The 19,424-nt window shown below is 40.1% G+C and overlaps 1 protein-coding gene across 1 annotated transcript; it reads right to left on the bottom strand.

The window, feature by feature from the left end:
• Positions 1-1,538: 1,538 nt before the first annotated feature.
• LOC119798797 (caseinolytic mitochondrial matrix peptidase proteolytic subunit) lies at positions 1,539-13,600 on the bottom strand. Its single transcript, XM_038308410.1, has 7 exons — positions 13,498-13,600; positions 10,960-11,061; positions 8,139-8,210; positions 7,953-8,049; positions 7,661-7,848; positions 7,479-7,584; positions 1,539-2,070 (listed from the first exon to the last, which is right to left on the bottom strand). The coding sequence occupies exons 1-7, from the start codon at positions 13,507-13,509 to the stop codon at positions 1,841-1,843; spliced, it is 807 nt and encodes a 268-aa protein (XP_038164338.1). The 5' UTR covers positions 13,510-13,600; the 3' UTR covers positions 1,539-1,840.
• Between the last annotated feature and the right edge of the window lie 5,824 nt (positions 13,601-19,424).

Raw genomic sequence — 19,424 nt, 5'->3', positions numbered from 1 at the left:
GGTCCACAGGGGGTCAGGCCTCTCACTAGAGTGTGCAGGTTTTCATCAATGAACTAAAGAACATTATGATGAAAAAAATCTTAATTTTCAAAGATGTTTCTGAGTTCTGGAGTTTTAATCTGCTGTTTTTACACACAGATTATGTTGGAAAGTTATTTACGCACCATGTTAGCTCCGATTAGTTAATCAGGTCCTTCATTATTGGATTATTATCCGATCTGGGTTTACATTGGTTGTTAAGATAAGATAGACTTTATTGATCTCACAGTGGAGAAATTCACTTTTTAAGAAAGCATCTTATTTCTACTGCTTTAATCTTTATCTCACAGGGCTAACAGGGTTTTAAAGAGAAGTCTGCTCATATTTAGAATTCAAAATTCTGAAATTAGTTTAAATATAAAATTATTCCATCCTGTTCAATAAATGATCAGTGTTTTTAATTCAGAGTAATTTTCATGTGAATGTGCTTTACTGGAGGCATCCATATTTATCAAAGAACACTACTGCCACCTACTGGTTGGTGACGTCACGGTGCGGTATCGGCTGTTGATCAAGTCCCAGTGCTGTATCTGGTGTTTGTCACAACGCGCTATTATCCAAGTCATCTTGAAAACATTCTTCTTCCAAATGTTGGCTACATATTACGGGTTTTTTCTCTGGCCAGAAGTTCGATGGCAAATCCTCCCTCTTCAAGTTGGCGATCCAACGACCAACCCGTCCGTGGAGGATCAGGAATCAGAAAGGTGAAATAACTCTTTTTTTTCACTTTTACCCGATGTATTCCAGCATCCAGCTGCCATGCACGTGGGCATTGTCAGTTTCACTATAGCTCTGGTGAATTTCAATGGTGAAGTCCTCTGGAAATCTTCAATAATTGTTGTTGATTGCAGATGTGTCTAGTAGTTCCCATTGATTTAGCTTGGAAAGCGGGGAGAATGGCGCTAGGCTTACCGCACCGTGACGTCACTGCTGGAAGATGGCAGGAGGGAGGGGTTACTATATTTGGGGGGGAAAAAAAATTTGATTTTTTTACTGATTAATGCTAAATTCATTAAATCACTGCAAACATATTAGTTTTAGCTAAAAATAATGATCTATTGATTATTCCCTGGTAAACGGATTTTTTCTTTAAAGAGACGAACTTTCCTGACATGGAGAGTTTGGATGGACTGAGGGAAGAAGTCAATTTAGGATCAACAGGAGATTTAAACCCTCCTCATCTTCATCATTTAAAGTTTTCACTAAATGAAATAATTTTCCCCTGAATTTAAACTGAACTGATTCCCTTTTCAAAGTGTTCGTTCAGAAATACTCCTTTAGAACAGTTTAAATAAAAAGATGTAAGTAATGATGTCGCCTCTGCTGCCTGGACTCCAGTTATTCTCTCCAGTTTTTCATGGATTTTATTTTGCAATGGTTGATTTAACTGCTGAGCTTCTCTGAGGACAAATAAAAGTCAGTTCAATTTATCCCACAATCTAATTCAACATGATTTTATGGCTTTCTATGGCTAAAAGTTAAAACAGTAACAGACACTCTTGAGGTCAAACTAATCGTCTTTATTAGAAACCTGAAGAACAAAGAAAGAGGCTCCTGTATATTTTTCGGTGAGCTCCTGGTCTTTCACGGCCAGAAACCTTCTGATCAGTGAGCTTCTCTCTGAACGCTGCCTGCTGAGGCCTGCAGGATCATTTCATTCACTACAGGGAGGAAAGTCTGCTTGTTTAAAAGTGAACCGATCACCAGAGAGGCGATGGAGGAGATAACTGCTAAAGAACCAAACAGCAGCCTGGTTCTGCTCTCAGAGCCCGTCGGATCAAAGATCAGACTGCTGCAGAGTTCAAGGTTCTGGTTTACATGAGGAGGGGGGATTGGTGGTGATGGAGGTCTGATCTGGGGCTGCAGACTCTGGCTGTGGAGACGGACTGCCTGCTGCTGCTGGGGGTTCTTTCTGCACCAGCTCTGGCTCATCCTGGCCTGCCTGGGGCGGATGGACCAGGACCCGGTCGATGAGGCCAAAGTCCTGAGCCTCCATTGGGCTCATGTAGCGATCTCTCTCCATCACGCTCTCTGAAGGGTGGAGAGAAAAAAGGAAATCCATCAGCCACAGAGAGGAAACATCAACAACTGTGTCCACTTCTGATGGACACGTGTCTGTCTCCACCCGACCCAGCTGATTAATCACGACATGTGGGAATAACAAAAAGTTAAAAAAAACAATCCACTGGACTTTGTTTCCAAATTTGAAGACGTTTCGCTTCCCATCCAGGAATGTAAAAATGTCAGAAATAGCGTTGAGTTCCAGGCTTTATACTAGGGGTGTAAATAATAATCGTTTTGTATCGATGCATCGATACGTCCGCAAGAGAATCGATTCATGTTTTTTTTTTCCTCCGGTCTATTTTTATCCATTTGCTCCTGGGCGTAATTCTCCCTCCCGTGCTGCGGTGCCGCTAAACCTATTTTGCCCTCCTACCGCGCTTCCTGGTTATACTCTTACAGCAGTGTGTTGCAGCAAGCTTGACGCAGACATTTTTAAATTATGCTCAGTATTTAAGCGTGGTCTGAGCTACACGCTGTAGGTCTAGATACGGCCGAGGCGGCGAGGAAGTGGGGGCGAGTTTAGTCCGACGACGGAGGGACATGAGGGCCAAAAAGAGCGGAGATCCAGGTGGAAAAAGGGTCCCAGCGTTCACGCGCACCTCGCTCTTCTAGCAGGTCAAACTTCACGAGTTGTTTTCCGCAATTTCGGTCATAAAAACTAAACCAGCTGGCCTCCTGCCTGCGGTCAGTTACAATTTGGGAGAGGAGCAGCGGAGCGTCTGTGGAGGGGGCGGGGATGTCTGGTATTGCATTGCACTCATTGCACTGATTTTCTGCAGTATTTTTTGATGCAAGGCCTTTCAAAATCTATAACGCAGGGGAATTATTATTTTTCAGTGAATGAGGTTTCAATAGGAGTAGATGGAGTGTAATTTCTCTACTTCTGTTATTTGCTATTGTTTCTAAAAAAAAAAAAAATGCATAACGATATTACAGCTTTCATTGATTTATTTCAAATTTGAAACATTTTCTAGCCTGTAAGGTAAAAAAAAAAAAAAAAGAACGAATTAATTGAATCGAATCGTGGTGTATTCTTGAGTATCGAAAATAATCGAATCGTTGGGTCAGGAAATCGATACTGAATCGAATCGCCATGATGGATGTGATTCACACCCCTCCTTTATACAGCAGCCCAACAAAGCCTTGTTCTTGTTTAGAAAACATGCAAATTTAAACGGATGAATCAATTAAATGTAAATCAATTGCTTTGTTTTTGTTCCACTCGAACATTCTGAATAGAAAAAGCTTCCTGGATCGTCCAGTGTAGAGCTGGGCGATATGGCGATATATATCGTGAGGACGAGAGAAACATGTCTATCGTGACCTTTCTCCTCTATTTTTTCTATCGTGATAAACTTTATTATAATTATAACTGCTAATATACATTTTAATATAATTTGTTAATATAACATTTTGCGTTTTTGCTATGCAAACTCTAAGTGTATATAACGAAAAAAAATAGAATAAAAAGATAATGTGTAGAGAACGTGGTTTTGCGACACTACACCGCTTTACGTCACGCGGCTTTGCACCATATGTTTGCGACATTACTGACGGAGAGAGCCCGCGAAATTTCTTTCTGGCTTGAAAAAAATGAATGATGGACACCCAAGAAGATGTTACCACAACAGCGGTTACAGAGTCCGAAACGGTTGCCAGGTCACAGACACAACAAACACCACTTTTGCCCAAAAGGGGAGGCAGCTCGGTTGTTTGGTTATATTTCGGATTTCAGCCATCTGATAAAGAACAAACGCAGCCGATATGTAAACTGTGCAGCAAAGCCGTTCCAGCGGCTGATGCAAATACTTCCGGCCTCTTTCACCACCTGAAGAAAAATCATGAACAAGAACACGGGAAACTACAACCACTCCGATCAAAACAAACAAGGGATGAATATACAGGAAGCACTGGAAAGAAATTCTCACAGCCGAAGCTTAAGGAAGCATTCGCCCAAGGATCACAATATGAGAAGACGTCTCAGCGACTCAAGCAGATCACAGGTGCTATTTCACGCTATATCTGTAAAGGCATGGCCCCCGTTTACATAGTCGAGAAAGACAGCTTTCGGGACCATATAATTACCAGTGCAGACACATTTCTTCTTAAATAGGCGAGGCGCCTCCTAGTGGAAAACAAGGTAAATGAAAGACAAGAGAAAAACCTTGCCTTGGAATTTTATAAAATGTCAATAACAAACGAATATTAAATGATTAATTACTGCAGCGCAATAGCCAAGATTCTATACTGTTCACTGTCATGGCCACAAATTGCATAACTGGTGTTCTTGGTTTGGGGTTGGGATTCTCATATTAGGAAACAAGATGATGGGTAAAAAATAGGCGATGAAAGATTTTTTTCAACCCTGTCCATCTGACGGACTATGAAAACATAAAATGCAACATCAGTTGTGGTGTATCGTGATATATATCGTTATCGTGATATAAAATAATCCATATCGTGATATAGTTTTTTTTCCATATCGCCCAGCCCTAGTCCAGTGAATGTTATTTTAAACTTTTTTGGAATGACAATGACCTGGATGAATGAGAATCTTCACCAACACATGTGGGAATGATCTGCTGATTCATCAGCTTTGATTCTGTTAGAAGGAACACGTCCCTTTAAGGACAAACATGGACCTTAAAGGAATAGTACACCCCAAACATGATTAGCCTTCATTTTCTACTCACCCCCATGCTGAACAACACTCTGGAGTACTTTTTTGATATCTCAAATGCATCTGGAGATCTGGGAGGCTTCTTGCTGTCTGCTGACATTCAAATAATGGAGGTCCATGGCGCCCGAGGCAGAAAGGTCCATAAAAGTCCACAAAAAACGTTTCAATATTCCTCCATACTGCTCGTCCAATGTATTCCAAGTGTCCTGAGTGGGTAGCGTCCATAATTTACTCGAAACGAAGTAATTTAGAATGTTTTTAGAGCATAAACAGTAGTGTATAGGATTTCCTGAAAGCGCGTTCACGACGCTACGGAAGCCGGCAGACCAAACCAGATGAAAGTGCGCATTCAGCGTCTGCTCTGCCAATAATGCAAGCGTAGAAGAAGAAATGTGCTGTTTACCTGTGCAAAGAAAGAAACAACGAAAGAAAAATGTCTGAGGACTTCAGTGTTGAGGAAGAGCATGAGTTCTTTGCCGAGCTGAATGCGCTGGTTTGGTCTGCCGCGGTTTCCGTAGACTCGTGAACGCGCTTTTAGGAAATCCTATACACTACTGTTTATGCTCTAAAAACATTCTAAATGACTTCGTTTCGAGTAAATTATGGACGCTACCCACTCAGGACACTTGGAATACATTGGACGAGCAGTATGGAGGAATATTGAAACGTTTTTTGTGGACTTTTATGGACCTTTCTGCCTCGGGCGCCATAGACCTCCATTATTTGAATGTCAGCAGACAGCAAGAAGCCTCCCAGATCTCCAGATGCATTTGAGATATCAAAAAAGTACTCCAGAGTGTTGTTCAGCATGGGGGTGAGTAGAAAATGAAGGCTAATCATGTTTTGGGTGTACTATTCCTTCAAGCTCCTCGGCTCAGATTGATGCACTTTTCCTCGACCTAAACAGGAATATTTACACCTGAAACTGCTGCTTCCATCATTTTACGTTAATGAATGAAGATAAATGTGAATCAGGTTTATTGTTTAAGATTGAATAATAAAGGTTTAAACTCATCACGTTTGATTCTCCTTTAGATTCAATTATTAGCCTCATTTCCCCATTTTATGCGGTAGATTTAAGTATTTTATAGCTTGTTGCAATGGTTGAGAAAACGTTAATTTTTCTAAAGCATAACGATGCACTCAGGCTTAAAACGCCACGGCCATGGAAAGAAGATTTACGATTCCTGATTCAGCAGCAGATCTTTCAATTCATTTAAATTAGTGTCGGGCATAGATACAGTTTTTTAATCCAGATTAATGTCACTGTAATCTTGGAATTAATCTAAATTTATCTAGATTAAAATTGCTCCTTTGAATTCTGCCAAAGGTATTCATTTTATGTGTGCTTCCTCCACAATTTAAAAGAAAATGTTTACTTTTTTATGTTTGCAAAATTACATTTAATTTTGTCTTCTTAAGATATTGACAAAGTTACAAATACTTTTTTTTTGCTAATTTGTTACTGTCTTATTCCTGAAAAAATAGCGTGTTCCACTTCCAATTATAGATTGTCCAACTTTAACAACATGGTGTCTCCAAAAATCTGACACACGTCGCTTCGAAGAACTTCTAATCTTTCGCCTCTTTCTCCGCGGCGTGCTGGTCATGTATTCTCTTCATGATAGTTCGCCTCGCAGGTAGTTTGTAAGATGGGTCACCTGTCGCCGCCTGGAGAACATGTGGCGATCCACTAAGCGAGGCGATTGGTTAGCTTGGCTGATGGAGCTGTGCTTATAGCTGCATCCAGGTCAGCAAGTCACGTTCCATGCGGTAATTTCACAGAACGCCAACGCAGGTAAGAAGACGAATTCGTTTTCGCCCCCAGATATACAGTCACAATAAACTAAAATAATTAATCCGTTTAATCGATTATTAAAATAATCTAATTAGGTTATTGATTAATCCCCGTAATTGACATTTATGCACTATTTTTGCACGCCACGTATCACTTTATTTGGACTTAGTTTTTACATATGCATAGATATACGTACAGATATATATATACAGAAGAGCTATATGTGTATATATTTGATCTCTTTTTATTCTTATTTTTTATCTTTATTATATTGTATAGTTGGATGTGTGTATATGTTAGATAAAACTGTAACTGGAGCGTGTAATGAAAGTAATTTCCCTCTGGGATTATTTAAGTATTTCTGATTCTGATCTGATTAATGATTGACTGGAGGAGAGACTCTGAAATGTTCCTTTAGCTGACAGAGAGACTCATCTAGCAAAACGTACAAAAATAAAATCTATAAACATTTTCAGTTACGATAAAAAGACACATGTTTTCATCTGTTAATCTGCTCTATCAGAACTCCTCAGGAGTTTTAGTTTCACCTGGCTTAATTTTGTAAAAAAGTCTCCTTTAAAGAACCTTTGACGATCTGATTATTAATCGATTCATCAAAAAAAAAAAAATAACCGACAGATTAATGGAATTGTAAAATAATTGTTAGTTGCAGCTCTAATCCGGTTAGAACCCGTTTTAACAGGAGGTGAAGCTGCCTGCAGATTTACAGGAGAACCATACAATATAAAAGTTCCTGCTCTGGATTTTAGGATGAATGAAAACAGGCTTTACTTTTTTAAAGGGGTGTAATAAATTGATGGAAATGAACGCACTAGTCATCCATCTCCACTGGCCTCTACTGTCACCCAGCTGTTCTTTAGATCCTCCTGAACCTACCGATGGTTTCCAGCGGCTGCCCCGTGTGCTTAGCGTAGATGTTGTTGATCTGTCTCTTCAGCTTGAGGATCTCCTCGGCCTGGATGGCGATGTCTGTGGCCTGGCCCTGGAGACACGCCCCTTAGCGGTCAGGTGGTTCATTTGATGCGTTAATGCCGTAAACTGCGAGGAGGTCCGCTTACCCTGGCCCCGCCTGAAGGCTGGTGCACCATGATGCGGGCGTTGGGCAGCGAATGCCTCATGCCACTCGTACCCGCTGCCAGGAGCAGGCTGCCCATGCTGGCTGCCTGGCCCACACACCAGGTGGAGATGGGGTTCAGGATGTACTGCATAGTGTCATAAATGGCCAGCCCTGAGGTCACAACGCCGCCTGGAGAGAAGAGAAGCACAACAAAGGGTTACAGCCAGGATTCCCCCAGCCAGAAACAAAACCAGTGACGCCACCTGGGCTTCTGCTAGCCTCAGGTTTCTTACCAGGACTGTTGATGTACATGTGTATGGGCTTGTTGTTGCTTTCTGACTGCAGGAAGAGCAGCTGGGCGATAACCAGACTGGCTACGTTGTCGTCAATCTGAGCTCATTGGAAACACAGAGTAACTGGATGAGGACTTCTTCTCCTGAAAACATCTCAGTATCGTGGAGATCGTCGTTAACACTCACCGGACCCATCACACAAATGATTCTCTCCCTCAGGAGGCGAGAGTAGATGTCGTACGCCCGTTCTCCTCTCCCCTGGAAAACACAGCTGGGTTAGAGCGGCTCTTATCACTGCAGCACGGTAGAGGCAGACCAGCCCATGCTTTGGGCCAGTATTCCAGGGTTATTTCTTCATATCAGCATCGACTAATAGCTTCAATTATTGGATTCAACCTTCTGCTCCCTGCATCTACTTCCATTAAGGAGAAAGCATGAGTCCAGATTAGAGATGTAAACTAATAATCCATCCAGAATAAACTCCTGATTAATGGTTTAATAGATTAAAAGAGAGAAATATCAGCTGTGCTGCTGCCATCAACACCCTTGTTTATAGATGTTAGAGATCAGCCTGTTTTCCAGTGTAGTCCTGTTTCTCTGACCGTGACTAACTGGATGTGCTCTCTTCATCCTCTGACATGGGAGCTGGCTCGGAGCTCATCTGCCTGGCTGTGTGTTTCCTGGACGGGGCCGCCTTTTACAGCTGCTTTTTGTATCTATGCTTCTTTTTCTATCTCTGCTTCTGTCTCCTTGAACCCCAGTGGGCCTCAGCAGATGGCCGCTCACACTGAGCCTGGTTCTGCTGGAGGTTTCTTACTGTTAAAAGGGAGTTTTTCCTCTCCACTGTCGCTACAAGCATGCTTGGTGTGAGGGATTGCTGAAGAGTCAATGAGTCGATGCAATCAGCTGGTTTTCCTTAGATAGAAAACTTTGAATCAATCTGACTGGATGATCTGGTGAACTGTAAAGGGCCTTGAGATGACATGTGCTGTGAATTTGGCGCTATATAAATAAACTGAATTGAGTTGAATGTTCCTGTTGTCCAGGAGATGGTGCCGCTGTTCATTCTTAGGTGGAGTATCAAGGGTACTGGTGAGAGTATGAACAGCAGAACCATAAATGGATCCAGATTATAAAAATATGTTTCATAACAGAACAGAGAATACGCCTTATCTCATAAAAATGTCTAGTTTATTAACCTACAAGAAAAACTTTTGTTTATTCAGTCAGCATGTAATACAGCTGGAACAACAGATCAAACAAATCAATCAAACAGTTTTGGTAGCTCTAACAAGCTAACAAACTAAACTAACTGCTATAGGCTTAGACTGCTGGAGGACATGGGGACCACTTTTCCTCATTCCGATTCCTCTCTATTCTCCTATTCTGCAGAATCTGTTAGTTCAATCTCTAACGTTCTGCTCCCTCTGCTTTTTCTCATAGTAGCTTCATCTGCTCCCCCTGTGTTTTGACTTTATATCTACCATTGTTTTTATCTTTTGTACGCTGACCTATAGTGTCTAGAGAGGCACCTTTTAAATAAGAGGTATAATTATTATTATTATTATCCCTTTATGGTTGTGACTCCATCCTGGAGAGAAATATCAGCTGTGCTGCTGCCATCAACACCTTTGTTTATTGATGTTGGATCTTGGCCTGTTTTTCAGTGTAGTCCTGTTTCTCTGACTGTGACTAACTCTCTTTCCTCCTCTGACATGGGAGCTAATTGATAGTTGCATTCTGCTTCTTTTTCTATCTGCTTCCTCAGCAGATGGCCGCTCACACTGAGCCTGGTTCTGCTGGAGGTTTCTTCCTGTTAAAAGGGAGTTTTTCCTCCCCACTGTCGCTACAAACATGCTTGTTGTGAGGGATTGCTGAAATCAGTCAGCTGAGTGTCCTTAGATAGAAAACCAATCTGACTGGGATCAAAGGGTCGAGATACGGGATATATTACAAGTAATTTAAGAAGGTTTCCATGTTGGAGGCCATAGTAGTAGATCAGTGAGCTTTAATTGACTGTTTTGTTCATTAATGTTTCTCTTTTGTTTATAGTGACGTGTTAAACTAGAGATGTCCCGATCCAGGTTTTTGCACTTCCGATCCGATACCGATATTGTTTTTGAACTTCCGATCCGATACCGATACTGGCCGATACCAGCCTATCCGAGCGTGTATTTAAGTTTAAGTTAAAGTATTTAGCCTTAGTTGTAAGACTCATGTTGAAAAGGGTTTTAGTACTCTTGATAACATCTAGCCAGCTGAATTAGGAGAGATTGAATAAAACACAATGCTTGGTAACAACAAACTTACCTGTTTATTAAGAGATAAACACAAACTGGACAAAATTATGAATAGAAATCTGAAATTGCACAGTGAGCAGTAAAACCGTAAACAGTTAAAGGTGCAAGTATTACTGTAAGTTTTAATAAAAATGCAAAACAGGGGAACACTGGCGCAAAATAGTGGAATGGATCGTTTCAATCGGCGAAACTGGAAAATACGGACCGGATTTAAAAAAAAAACTGGATCGGCAGTCTGGATCGGCATTTTACATGCTTTGCCGATACGCATTTTTTTGCCAATATCGGCGTCCCGATCCGATACATGGATCGGATCGGGACAAGCCTATGTTAAACATTATCACCTTGTTATTTTTATGGTGTAAACGGAGAAAAAAAAAAAAACTATTGGTTACACACGTCGGGAATCAGTTAGACTAATGTCCAAATATTCAACACGGCCTTTAAAAACCTGTTTCAGTCGATCTGAAGAACATCATACAATAAACAACATCCTGTAAATTCAGTGAATAAATATATTACAGTTAAACATAAAACTTCAGCAAAGCCCAGAACCCAAACAACTGCGACCCGAACACTGAAATCAACCCCTTCACACGTTCCAGCTTTGATGGCGCTGCTCTGTGGCGCAGCCCATCGCTAAGGCTAACATGCAGTGCGTTATGGGTAATCCTCTGAAGGATGGTGGGGGCTGAGTGGCCACTTACCGTCTGCTCCACCACTATAGGTATGAGGGGACTCCTGCATGCAGGACTGTGGTGGATGGCTCTGCCGTGCCTCAGAGTTAAAGCCCCGACGTTCAGTAAACTCTGACAGAAAGGAAAAAGAGGTTTTCATGTTAGTTAGCCCAGAAAGATTCAGGAGAATATCAGCATCTAACGCCTGTCTCTAAAATAAACCTCATAAAGGTGGTCATATTAATCCTGGAGATTAAAGACGGGACTTTGACTAACTTTAATATTCACATCAGAACAAACCAGTAATAAGAAAATAAAAATAAGGTGCTCTAAACTAAAGATACACCGATTCGATACTCATTTCAATAATATCATACAAGGCAGTACAGTTACAGCAACTTAGTTACATCAATTTGAAGTCTGCAACACCGCTGACATCATCAGTCTGACATCATCACACAGAGCAATTTCTTTCCTTTTCCATCTAATCTCTGCCTTCACTGAAATGCTAAAGTATACGCTTCATTTGATCAACAGAAGTACCGGCCGATACGCCCAGTCCAGGTATCGACATAAGACTGGATCAGTAAAAACTGGATCAGTGCATTTCTGCTTCAAACTGGAGTCTGAACCAGTGTCTCCGGATTCAGCAACAGGAGTCATCCATTAGGTCAAACCGCTGAGGTCACGGCCTTCGGCTTTTTGCTGTCGTTATATTTCAATCTGTTTCAGGTAAGAGCCAGCGGTACAGTCTATATCCTGGATTCTTTTATTATTTCAGTAAGAACATTCAGTGTTACGAACACTGAGGAACAATAGAGATGTCAAAACTCCTGGTAGAATATTCTGCGCTAATATTATTTGTCTACAAAAAGTCTCATTCATCCATCTTTTGATCCATAAAACATTCTTTAAAAACTTCAATAGGCTTCGCTGTAATTATAGGTACAAGTGTTTTTCATCACATGGAGGAGAGAAAACATGTTGGGGGAGACCTGGATGATATGCACAAACCCAAACATTTACAATATAATCTCAATACTGATAATAAAAAATGAAAAGCCTCACAAAGGATGCTAAGAACACCCACAAAAGATTCCTGCAGAAACCTAGATTACTTTATAAATCCACACATTACAGAAATATTTATTTTTGATATCATCAAGGAAAATATCTATGTTTTAATCGGCGGGGATTTACCATAAGGCGATATTGGGCAGTTGCCAGGGGCCCCAGGTTCCTGGGGGCCACATTAAACTGTTTACATGTTTGGTTAATACAACTAGTCCTTATGTCTGCACATTACCGGGTAAGTATGTTTTTGATTTAAAAAAAATCCCCCCCCCCTCCAGTGTCCACCATATTGGATCAGTCCATTTGCTGCACATGTTCAGAAAGGTCCAAACAGACAGCAGCAAACCATTTGAAAACAAACCATGCAAAGAGCAGTGTTGCCAACTTAGCGCTTTAGTCGCTATATTTAGCCACTTTTCAGACCCCTCTAGCACTTTGATTTCTAAAAAGCTCCTAGCGCCAAATCTAGAGACTTTTTTCTGCTACTGGAGACTTTGGAGACAACATCTAAAAGCAGCGAACTCTGCTCTCCAGAGCGAGTAGATTGGTAACCCCGCCTCCTGCTCTCCTCTATCTTGTCTGCTGTCATGATTCATGCAGCTATTATTTCATCCAAATGAAAAATGGAGAACAGAGAAGCAGATCATGGCTTGTCTACAGTGAAAAGAAGGACTGGGTTATTTACTTTGGCCTTTTTGGAAACACAGGAAGGAGCAATCAGCTAAGTGAGCTTAGTGCTTGGAAAAAATCTTTCATTCCTTTAGAGACAGCATGAAAAGTCAGCTGAGTACAAAACATAGAGAGGAAAACAAGAAGAAAAGGGACACAACCTAGAACAGATAATGGATGTCTATTCTATTAACATTTCTCTATCTGTAGAATGGGTCTGTTCTATGTGTTGTTTTCTCCATTCAGAGGCCCCCAGGGCCCCACGTTTGGCTCCTGGATCAACCAGCAGGATCTCCTCCTTCTGACCCTCAGCTCTGCAGCACATGGACTGTTTGGACATTATGAACCATGCAGACCAGCTTCCTACACTTATATAAACATCAAATATTTGTACGATCTTCTAACATTCACTGGAAATAAGACAATTAAATCCTCAATGTGGGGGAAAACAGGTAAAGATCTAAAGTGTTATTCAAACACTTCGACAGTTTAAATGTGAATCCATGTCCTTTTTCCAAAACCAAATAATTCAGTTTTCTCTCCTCAAACTGGTTGATCTCAGTTATTTTCAGGTGGTTGTTTTTTAACCAGAACATTTAAAATAAAACTTTATGTCGCCTTTTGCATTAAATGCAAACATGGGTCGGAACCTCAGCTGGAGGCTGCTTCTGTAACAGCTTCAGAGCTGACGTCCTCCGGCAGCGTTACACAAACAGGCAGCAGCAGCCTGGATGAAAACAGCCCGCAGGACCTCCATGTTCCTGGGTTTCAGAGGCAGAGCTGCCCCGGCACACCGCTCCGGTACCACCGGGGTTCGGTACTCACCCGTAACAACATTTTGGAGGTTCTTTTCCAGCTGTATCGCTTCAGCCTGACCCTGCTGAACCGGAACCTATTCTAACTTAACCCCTCCTTCCTCGTTTCCCCCATTTAGTAGATTGTTTTGTCGCCCCCTAGTGGTTCACATGGATCCAGTTTAAATCGCTTCTGTTGATTCTTCTTCAGCAAAAAGGTTCAGATTAAAACATCAGTTTGCAAAATACTTTAAAAAACAAATAATCATATTACTCAAATCTTTATCCTCCCATCCATCCATCAATCCATCCATCATCCATCCATCATCCATCATCCATCATCCATCCATCATCCATCCATCCATCATCCATCCATCCATCATCGTCCATCCACAGAGATGGGAAGTAACGAAGTACAAATACTTGGTTACTGTACTCAAGTAGATTTTTCAGATATTTTTACTTTACTTTACTACTTATTTTTATGGCGACTTTTTACATCTACTCCTTACATTTTTACACAAATATCTACTTTCTACTCCTTACATTTTAAAAAATTGGCTCGTTACTTTAGTTTTGAATAATTTCAATGGAGTTACCGTTATTATTTTTCACGTCATCAATACCAAATTCAATCTAATTGGATGGGAATCTACGTTGCATTTGACGCACCACTACAAGATAAATCGACAGATTCGGCGGTATTCATTCGCGGCAAATCATTGCAGCTTGGTGGCGGTGGCGTTAGCATAGTAGCATGGACGACGAGATGATTGAAAATGAACACAACGGAGATCTAGTCCTATTGGCAGACATCCATTTAAAATGTAGGCAACGGCATGAAAAAAGTGGTTTCTACTTTTACTTTTATACTTTAAGTAAATTTACAAGCCTGTACTTTGTTACTTTTACTTGAGTAAAGAAGTTTAATCAGTACTTCCACTTTTACCAGAATATTTTTTATCCATCCATCCATCATAATCCATCCATCCACCATCCATCCATCCATCCATCATAATCCATCCATCCATCCATCATAATCCATCCATCCATCATAATCCATCCATCCATCCATCATAATCCATCCATCCATCCATCCATCCACCATCATCCATCCTTCATCCATCCATCCATCCATCCATCCATCCATCCACCATCATCCATCCTTCATCCATCCACCATCCATCCATCCACCATCATCCATCCTTCATCCATCCATCCATCCATCCACCATCATCCATCCTTCATCCATACACCATCCATCCATCCACCATCATCCATCCTTCATCCATCCACCATCCATCCATCCATCCATCCACCATCATCCATCCTTCATCCATCCACCATCCATCCATCCATCCAACATCCATCCATCCAGCATCCATCCACCATCATCCATCCATCAATCCAGCATCCATCCACCCATCCATCCATCCAGCATCCATCCTTCATCCATCCACCATCCATCCATCCATCCATCCAACATCCATCCATCCAGCATCCATCCACCATCATCCATCCATCATCCTTCCAGCATCCATCCACCATCATCCATCCATCATCCATCCATCAATCCAGCATCCATCCATCCATCCATCCAGCATCCATCCACCATCATCCATCCATCATCCATCCATCAATCCAGCATCCATCCATCCATCCAGCATCCATCCACCATCATCCATCCATCATCCATCCACCAATCCAGCATCCATCCATCCATCCAGCATCCATCCACCATCATCCATCCATCATCCATCCATCAATCCAGCATCCATCTATCCATCCATCCATCCATCCATCCAGCATCCATCATCCATCCATCAATCCAGCATCCATCCATCCATCCATCCATCCATCCATCCATCCATCATTAATCCATCCTTTCCAGCATCCATCTATCCATCCATCCATCCATCCATCCAGCATCCATCATCCATCCATCAATCCAGCATCCATCCCTCCATCCATCCATCCATCCATCATTAATCCATCCTTTCCAGCATCCATCCACCATCATCCATCCATCCATCCATCCATCCATCCATCCATCCACCATCATCCATCCATCCAGCATCCATCCATCCATCCAGCATTAATCCACCATCATCCATCCATCCATCCAGCATCCATCCATCCATTCACCATCATCCATCCATCCATCCATCCATCATCCAGCCATCTATGGGTTAAATGTGGGCTACACCCTGGACGGGTCAACAATCTGTCGCAGAGCAACACAGAGACACGAAACCATGCACACACTTTCATATCTATTTGATTTTATCCAGTTTGATTCAAGCTGATTCAATCAAGTGTATTCAGTTTAGTTTAACTCAATTCAACTACACTTTATTCATCCCAAAGGGAACTTAAATGTTATAGTAACATCATAATCATCATACTTTTTTGATTGAGTTTTAATATATTGATAGTGGTAGGCAGGGTAGATCTGCTGTAGCAGCCTCTCTTCCGTCACATATCGGTAAGTCTGTTGAAGACAATGCTTGAGTTTTTTAAAATGTTCTTCATTTTACGAATTATTCTTTTCCAGGCAATGATCTGCAGAGGCTCTAGAGAAGTTCCTAGAACAGAGCCGGCCATCTTTAATAACTTTGTCCAAGTCATTTGCTGTGATGTTACTCCAGCTGAAGATTGCAAAGCTCCATGTGTTCAGCTTGTCTAATGGTGATGCACCCAACAACAGCAGAGTCATCTGAGTATTTACTTACATACTCTGGTCTGTTTGTCAAGTAGTTTCTGATCTAGGCAACTGTTGATGCCTCCACCTCAATCTTCTGGAGTTTCTTACAAAGCAAATCGGGCTGTTGTTAAATATTTTTGGGAAATCATGATCATGCAAGAAAGAACATGCAACTTACACATATAAAGCCTTAAATGGCCAAGCTCCATATGATATCAGAGATCTGATTGTTCCTTATGTTCCTAACAGAGCACTTCGCTCTCAATCTGCAGGTTTACTAGTGGTTCCTAGAATTTCTAAAAGTAGAATGGGAGGCAGATCTTTTAGTTATCAGGCTCCTCTCCTGTGGAACCAACTACCAGTTTTAGTCCGTGAGGCAGACACTCTCTCTACTTTATTGTATTTTATTTATTTAATCAGAACAGAGAACATTAATGAACAATCTTATACTTCTGTACAGATTGTAAATTAGCCAGATTGTAGCATAGTTGCTAATTTACATCTGTCGTCCTGAGGCAGGAAGACAAAACAACACAAGATCACATAATACAATATTAGTCAAAACACATAGACACACGTTCAGACAATGACATTACAACAATAAAATTAGTGAGTGCATGACTGGGAACTTTTAAGAAACTGTTTAAGGTGCTTTTTAAATGTGCAATAAGTGGGACATTCCCTGATGTTTGCTGTCTACTTTTAAGGCTAGGCTTAAAACTTTACTTTTTGATAAAGCTTCTAGTTAGAGTGGCTCAGGTTATCCTGAGCTATCTCTATAGTTATGCTGCTATAGGCTTAGACTGCTGGAGGACATAGGGACCCCTTTTTCATCATTCTGCTTCATTCTCTCTCTATTCTGCCACTGCAGAATCTGTTAGTTCAATCTCTAACGTTCTGCTCTCTCTGCTTTTTCTCATAGTAGCTTCATCTGGTCTGTTCCTGTTTGGCTATGACTCCATCCTGGAGAGAAATATCAGCTGTGCTGCTGCCATCAACACCTTTGTTTCTAGATGTTGGAGCTTGGCCTGTTTTCCAGTGTAGTCCTGTTTCTCTGACTGTGACTAACTGGATGTGCTCTCTTCATCCTCTGACATGGGAGCTGGCTCGGAGCTCGTCTGCCTGGCTGTGTGTTTCCTGGACTTGGTTGCCTTTTACAGCTTATTTTTGTATCTTTTTGTATCTGTGCTTCTGTGTCCAACTAAATACTTAGTTTGTTAAATAAATTTTTTAGTTTGAAGCCAAATATTTAGTTTGCAATCTAAATATTTTGACAACCTAAGTATTTTAGTTTGTAAAATAAATATTTAGTTAAAATAATAAATATTTTGTTTGGATAATAAATATTTAGCTTGCTGACACATTTTTTTAAAATTAAAAATCAAAATATTTAGTTTTGAGCTTAGATTTTTACAAATGAATGAATGACATAGTGAAAAAATGACTAGGAAAAAACCACCCCCTATTTTTCTTTTAAAAGACGCTAAATAACCACAAATTGTCAGGGTTCTATCCTCTGTTTAACTTTAATTTTAGTTTCTTTTCTGTGTCTTTGGAGTTGTTGTCTTTCAGTTTGGTTTTTCTTTATTCACTTTCCCCTTGGCTCCCTTCTAGTTAGTCCTATTCACTCCTGCTCAGTATCAGCTCATTAGCCCATCCTTAGTTCTGGTCCCCATATATACACAGCCTCTGCAGTTCCTGTTTTTTGTTTTGTTGCTTCCATGTCTCTTGCTGATGTTTATTAGATTTTCTTTGGTTTTCAGTATTTTTGCATTTTTCTGGAATTTTGCCTCTGTTGCCTGTTAGTCCTTAATTATATCAGCAAAACTCATCTCTGCATTTGGGTCTTTAAATACATTCTGTTAAATTTGGGCTTTTTCCTTAAAGGTCTCTAGTGTCACTAAGTTCATAATTTGCTTTAAATTGATCAGATTCACTCTTTCCCAAAAACCAACAATTTATACTGATTATATACGACTCTATAACCACCACTGATCCCAACAACCTCAATAAGTTGTTCCATTCATGCTAATTTTGCACAGTTTCTACCTTAGTCAGTTAAATAACCTGCTGCTGTCATTTTGCACATCTCTGATGTTGCTGCTATTTTCAAATATCCATTACTGTAAAAATGTCCACACCTGTATAATGGTTATTTATTCTCCAGTGCGCGGTTTTTTATATTGTTAAAACACTTTACAGTACAGATGCATTAATTTCTTCAATATTATGTTATTTTTATATATTTTTCTAAGGTACACATTTGTGTGATAATTTTTTATATAATCTTTTTGTTTTTCCAATGTCTTTCATTGGGGCCTGAAAATTCCTGGTGGCCCCCCTGCATATTTATGACGTAGAAAGTCTATTACTACAGCTGCCATGATTAATCCAATTAGAAGACATTACATTTTAAAGGACTTTACAGCAGATCAGATTATTAAAATTAGAACTAATTACATAACTTACCCTTTGCCACCAAAAGCGAAAGAGATGCAATTAAAAATTTTCCATGAAATATATCCAACTAAAGAATTTTTTGACTTCTAAGTTTAAGTTTGATACAGAATATTGTGTTTTTTGCATGAGAAACATTGAGAGTTTGAAAAAAAAATTTTTTTTTGTGAACCAATGTTTAAATTCTGGAAAGATTTCCAAAATTGGCTAATATGTAAGAACGTTGTTTTGTCACCAGACACAAGTATTTTATTTGGTTTAGAAAGTGAGAATAAGAGAATATTTAGGAAATTACCTTATACTGATGGGAAAATTTTTCATTCACAGATGTAGGTATTTTAAGACAAAGCCCACTTTATATTTATATTTTATATTTATATTATAAGTCTCTGAGACTGACTAATCACTGACTAAGTATCATCCTTATTGGAAAACTTGAAGTTGATATAAAATTGCCCTTTGTTATAATTTTATTACTTTACTTTTGTACAGTTTTGTTATAATTTTATTTCAGACACCATTCAGGTGTGTAAATGGTGTAATGTTTATGGTGTCTTGTTTCTGTATTATTTCATGGTCTTTATTATTTATATACTTGCTTGATGATGCTCCATTTTACGAATTGACTCGATCTGTTAAGAAGTTGTTTTGAATTGAAATCAATGTACATTTTGCCCTGTCATTGTTTTGTACGGAAGAGGATTAGGGCCACTGGAAAAAAAAAAAAAAGTTAACTGATTTTTTTTTATTTTATTTCAGTATAGTATGAGAAAAAAGTCAGAATTCTGACTTTTTTC

Source organism: Cyprinodon tularosa, unplaced genomic scaffold (assembly GCF_016077235.1).
Source record: "Cyprinodon tularosa strain WSP-4 unplaced genomic scaffold, ASM1607723v1 ctg637, whole genome shotgun sequence".
Taxonomy (NCBI): domain Eukaryota; kingdom Metazoa; phylum Chordata; class Actinopteri; order Cyprinodontiformes; family Cyprinodontidae; genus Cyprinodon; species Cyprinodon tularosa.
Note: the sequence above shows the minus strand (reverse complement) of the source record. Positions and strands in the feature narration are given on the sequence as shown.

Bases quoted from the DNA above. Each gene is read 5' to 3' on its own strand.
- LOC119798797 (XM_038308410.1), bottom strand. The intron at 8,211-10,959 runs GTAAGTGGCCAC...TGTGTTTTCCAG, and splicing joins CTATAGTGGTGGAGCAGACG to GGGAGAGGAGAACGGGCGTA. The intron at 7,585-7,660 runs GTAAGCGGACCT...GCGTGTCTCCAG, and splicing joins AGCCTTCAGGCGGGGCCAGG to GGCCAGGCCACAGACATCGC.